Source organism: Grammomys surdaster, unplaced genomic scaffold (assembly GCF_004785775.1).
Source record: "Grammomys surdaster isolate TR1022 unplaced genomic scaffold, NIH_TR_1.0 125349, whole genome shotgun sequence".
NCBI lineage: Eukaryota > Metazoa > Chordata > Mammalia > Rodentia > Muridae > Grammomys > Grammomys surdaster.
The window spans coordinates 403,129-407,674 of NW_021620222.1; the positions used below are offsets into that span (position 1 = coordinate 403,129).

At 50.5% G+C, this 4,546-nt stretch overlaps 1 protein-coding gene across 1 annotated transcript in view; it reads right to left on the bottom strand.

The window, feature by feature from the left end:
* Klk5 (kallikrein related peptidase 5) overlaps positions 1 to 4,260 on the bottom strand; it is a 9,691-nt gene extending 5,431 nt beyond the window's left edge. The window contains exons 1-2 of the mRNA XM_028785789.1: positions 4,147 to 4,260; positions 1,524 to 1,788 (exon numbers count right to left, since the gene is read on the bottom strand). Of these exons, the coding sequence (XP_028641622.1) occupies positions 1,524 to 1,788; positions 4,147 to 4,219 (338 nt within the window). The 5' untranslated portion in view covers positions 4,220 to 4,260. The remainder of the gene's footprint in view (positions 1 to 1,523; positions 1,789 to 4,146) is intronic.
* Positions 4,261 to 4,546: the final 286 nt, after the last annotated feature.

Below are 4,546 nucleotides of genomic sequence, written 5' to 3' on the forward strand. Positions count from 1 at the left end.
CTTCTATCCTGTGTGCACCTCCATCCCCTCCACCCCATCCCAGCTGCATCCCATCTTTCACACCAACTGCAGCTGTCAGCATGAGCGTTTTCAACCTCAAGTCTAACTATGTCTTGTCTGTAATCAAACCATCTTCTGCACCCAATATAACCATTCCAGTAGTACATGGAAGCACAGGGTTATGGTCTTAGATTTTAGGAGATAAAGGCAGGAAGACGAGGAGTTCAAGATAGCTTAGTTTGAGGCCATCCTGGCCTACATGAGTCCTTTCCTCAAAAACAGCAAAATAATGACAAAACAACAAATCAACCCAAAAATGTTTAATCCTCCCTCACTCCACAAACTAGTCCAACTACACTGCTAGTCCTGTATCTATTCCTAGTCTCATCTCTGTCTACACCGTCTCTCTCTCCACCCATCACACTTCCTACTAACGCCCATTCTATAGTCCTAAATCCATCTCACCCTAGGCCATCAATGTATGTGTGTCCAACCCCAACACTACTATTTTCCCAACCCCAAATCAGTAAACTCTCCCCATCTCCAAACCCAGCCAGGTTCAATCCCTTTCCTGACTCTAACCCCATCCCAGTCTCCACTCAGCCCCTTCCCAAGCCCATCTTTATAGGTCCTATCTCAGCTCCATACCAAATCACTCCATGTGTCTGTGTCTCTATAATCTTTATCACCTCTGTCTCTCTCCTAACTCAGTCTTCTTATCTCTATTACAATCTTTCTTTGTCTCTGTCCCTTTTAGTTTGTGATTTCAGCTATCCCTACCTCCTATGCCCAGATCAGTTCTCATCAGTGTTTACCTCTTCCCTATGCTGTTGTCCCCATCTGTCCTATCCTTCTGTCCATCCATCTTTCCACTCTCCTTCTAAACTACCTTCTATCCATGAATCCTCCTGCTGATCTATCTATCTATCTATCTATCTATCTATCTATCTATCTCCTATCCACCCACCCACCCATCTACCCACTCGCCCACCCATCCATCTATCCACCCATCCACTCATCCACCCACCCATCCATCTACCCATCCATGCATCCACCTACCCATCCACCCACCATCTACCCACTCACTCACTCACCCATCCATCCACCCATCCATTCATCCACCCACTCATCTGCCCACCCACCCATGCATCCACCTACCCATCCACCTACCCATTCATCCACACATCCACCCACCCACCCACTCACCCACCCATCCATCCATCCATCCATCCATCCATCCATCCATCCATCCATCCATCCACTCATCCACCCACCCATCTATCCATCCATCCATCCATCCACCTATCCACCCACTCATCTAACCACCCACCCATCCACCCACCCATCCACCCACCCATCCACCCACCCACCCATCATTCATCTTTTTTTTCTACCCATTCATCTTCCCATCCATCTATCAATGAACTCACCCAGTCTTCCTTCCCAATACCCTCTCCAGTTCTGTCCTCTCCTGCCCCCTATCTCCAGCTTTCTTCCACTCCCTCTTCTCCAGGTACACTCACGGCTTTCTGCAGTGCGCTGCTGTGAGCAGCCACTGTGGCCTGATCAGCACAGCTCCACAGTACAGCTTGTTGGGCCCTAAAAGCAGGGCGCCCTGCCATGGCTGCGCATCCTTTTTGCAATCTGACCCATTCACAATACGAGAGCTGCTGTCTGAACGAGTGTTCTCCCCAGACTCGGAATCTGCGTTGAGGTCTCTGTTGGTCCCAGAGGGTTTGGTGCCAGAGGGGTTGTCACAAGAGGAAACATCACCAGCAAGAACAGGCTCTGGGAATAGAGAGTGGGTGGAGAATGGGTCTGGAGGTGGGGCTCTGGAAGGGGCTTAGATGCGGGAGTGTTCTTACAGTCAGAAACTGGGACCAACCAAATTGTCTGACCTGACATGCCAGGCTTTTAAACAAGGAGTTGAAACCAGGACTGTGGAGGGGAGGCCAGAGATTATCCGAGATCTAGGGATGTAAACAGAGCTGTAGGAGTGAGGCCAGTACTGAAGGATGCGGTCAGGGCAGCCAGGTGTGGCCAGATCTGTAGGGGTGGGGTCAGAGCCCTGTGGGCAGAGCCAAGACCTCCGGGAGGGAGCTTGTAGATCAAGCCAAAACCGTAACTCAACCAGCAAGTTGGGATTTAAGACAAGAGAACCCTGGCTCCAGTGGGCTTCCTGGACTTTGTGAGCCCCAGGGATTCCTGACATCTCCAGCTCAGCTGGTAATACCTGGAGAGAAGGAGGGTGCCCTGGGGTACAGAGCCCTTAAGGGCAGACTAGGCTTGAGCATTGAGACCTAACTTCCAGAAGTGGAGTCAGAAGCCAAGACCAGTGGCGTAAGCTGGTCACCCCACTTATTCTGGAGACTGGGGCACCAGAATGTCAAATTTAAGACCTGAGAGACTGGGGACTTGGAATCAGTCTAGAGAGAAATGAGGCAAGGTCACTTGGGGTGACAAGTCCCCCCAAAACCCCCTGACTTTGGAAAGGGAGGTGGAGCTAAGCTCTGGAACCACTTATAGCAAGTGGGCGGAGCCTAGTGAAAAGGGGTAGGCTCTGGAGCCGAAGCCTGGCCTACGGACTTGGTGAGTCAGAGCTCTTGGGTGAAGCTTGGGATGGGAGACAGGGAACGGGGACTCTGGAAGGGCACAGCAAGGCTCACTTTCTGAATTCTCACACAGACCTGTATGCATTCTCTCCCCACCCCTCACTCCTCTCAGGCTAGTCACTGGTCATGTTCCTGCTAATGGCTCAGAGAAGGGACACCTCAGTGCTCTCTGCAGCCACAGGCACATTCCAAGAAGCACAAGCATTGTGTCCAAATGCACCTGCTCCCAAGTGACAGGTGGTCTCTTCGGAGCTCATCCACATGACCACCTGAGAGACAGGCAGGTGTATATGGACGGGAATACCACAGACATTTCTGTACATGCTGACACGTCACATCTGTGCTTTGCTTTAAAGCATGGCACAATGCAATAAAACAGTCTCAGTCTCTATGACCCTTCATGTCTCACTCAATTTCTCAAGGCAGGATCAGGAACCCCAGATACAGTGGCATGAGAACACATCCAACTGCACTTGCAGCCCCCCAAACACACAGCCCCCGAATGTAGAGCCCCAAATGTCACAGGATCACAAATACAATCACAGACACAGCTATGCACTTGGAAGGGGCTATCTGCAAATACCAGGGTCATGCGTTTTCACGGTGATGAACCAAGCTGCACTGCATTCCAGACTCGGACACTGGGGTACAGAGGAGACACAAGGGGCCAGATGCACAGTAGCATCTGCACCAACCTGGAATGTGCACCCACACCAATGCAGTGCCAAAGTGATCTGAAGTGCATGGACACCAACTATACACAAAGTCTCAGAGGGTCCATACCATCTTCCATGCAGTCACTTGATGGGGACAAGAACACACACAAGCCAAGCAGAATCCCTCACACTTTTAATCCTGGAACTCGGGAGGCTGAAGCAGGAGGATCGCCTAGAATTCAAATCCAGCCAAGGCTTCACAGTGAGTTCTAGGAGAGCCTGGGCTATAGAACAGGTTCTAGGCTAGCCTGGGCTAAAAAATGAGATTATGTCTCAAGAATTAAAAACAAGGGGTCTGGAGAGATGGCTCAGCAATTAGGAGCACTGGTTGCTCTTGTGGTGGACCTGGGTATGATCCCCAGTATCCACATGATGGCTCACAACCAGCTGCAACTGCACTTCCAACTGAAGCCTATTCTGGGCCTCTGTACTGTGCATAGTGCAAAATATCTTTACAAATACATAAATAAGTAAAAAACCAAAAAAACCAATAATGGTAAAAACATATGATGGCACACACTGCAATTCTACCTCTCAGGAGGCAAATATAAGAGTACTGGCCTCAAGTTCAAGGCCAGCTTGGTCTAAATAGTGAGTTCTAGACCAGCCTGAACTACACAGTGAGACTTTGCCTCAAAAATAATAATAAATGAATAACATAAAAACCCCTTCCTTCTCTGCAATACATACACAGCCACGGAGCCCACATTTAATTTGTGTAACCACAGAGGCACAAACATGCATTCACCTGGTCCTGGAGACACACCCTGTGGTCCACAGAGGCTGTCCTCCCCACACACTTAGGGGACCCTAGTTACCTGAGACACCCAGAACCAGGGTTGCGATTAGGGTAGCCTTTGCCCATTTCCAGGGGTGTCCTGCCCTCGCCATGACCGCTGCACCTGGTAAGAAATAGAGGATGAGGCTAGGTGGTTCTGGAGAGGCCTAGGTGGTTCTGGAGAGGCCTAGGTGGTTTTGGAGAGGCCTAGGTGGTTCTGGGAGTGTGTTCCACTTTCATCACCTCCTCTGCCTCACCATTAGCACCCAGGTACCGGCAGTGGAGGGGAGGGACTGTCAGCATTTTACAGTCCTTGTAAGTGTGGACAGCAAGGAGAGGCGAGGTGAATTCAAGATAAGAGAGCCAGGTCAGGCCCCTCTCGTCCCTTACCTGCTGAGACCCTTCCCCAGGCCTCACCTGGCTCTTTGCACCTGTCCCCT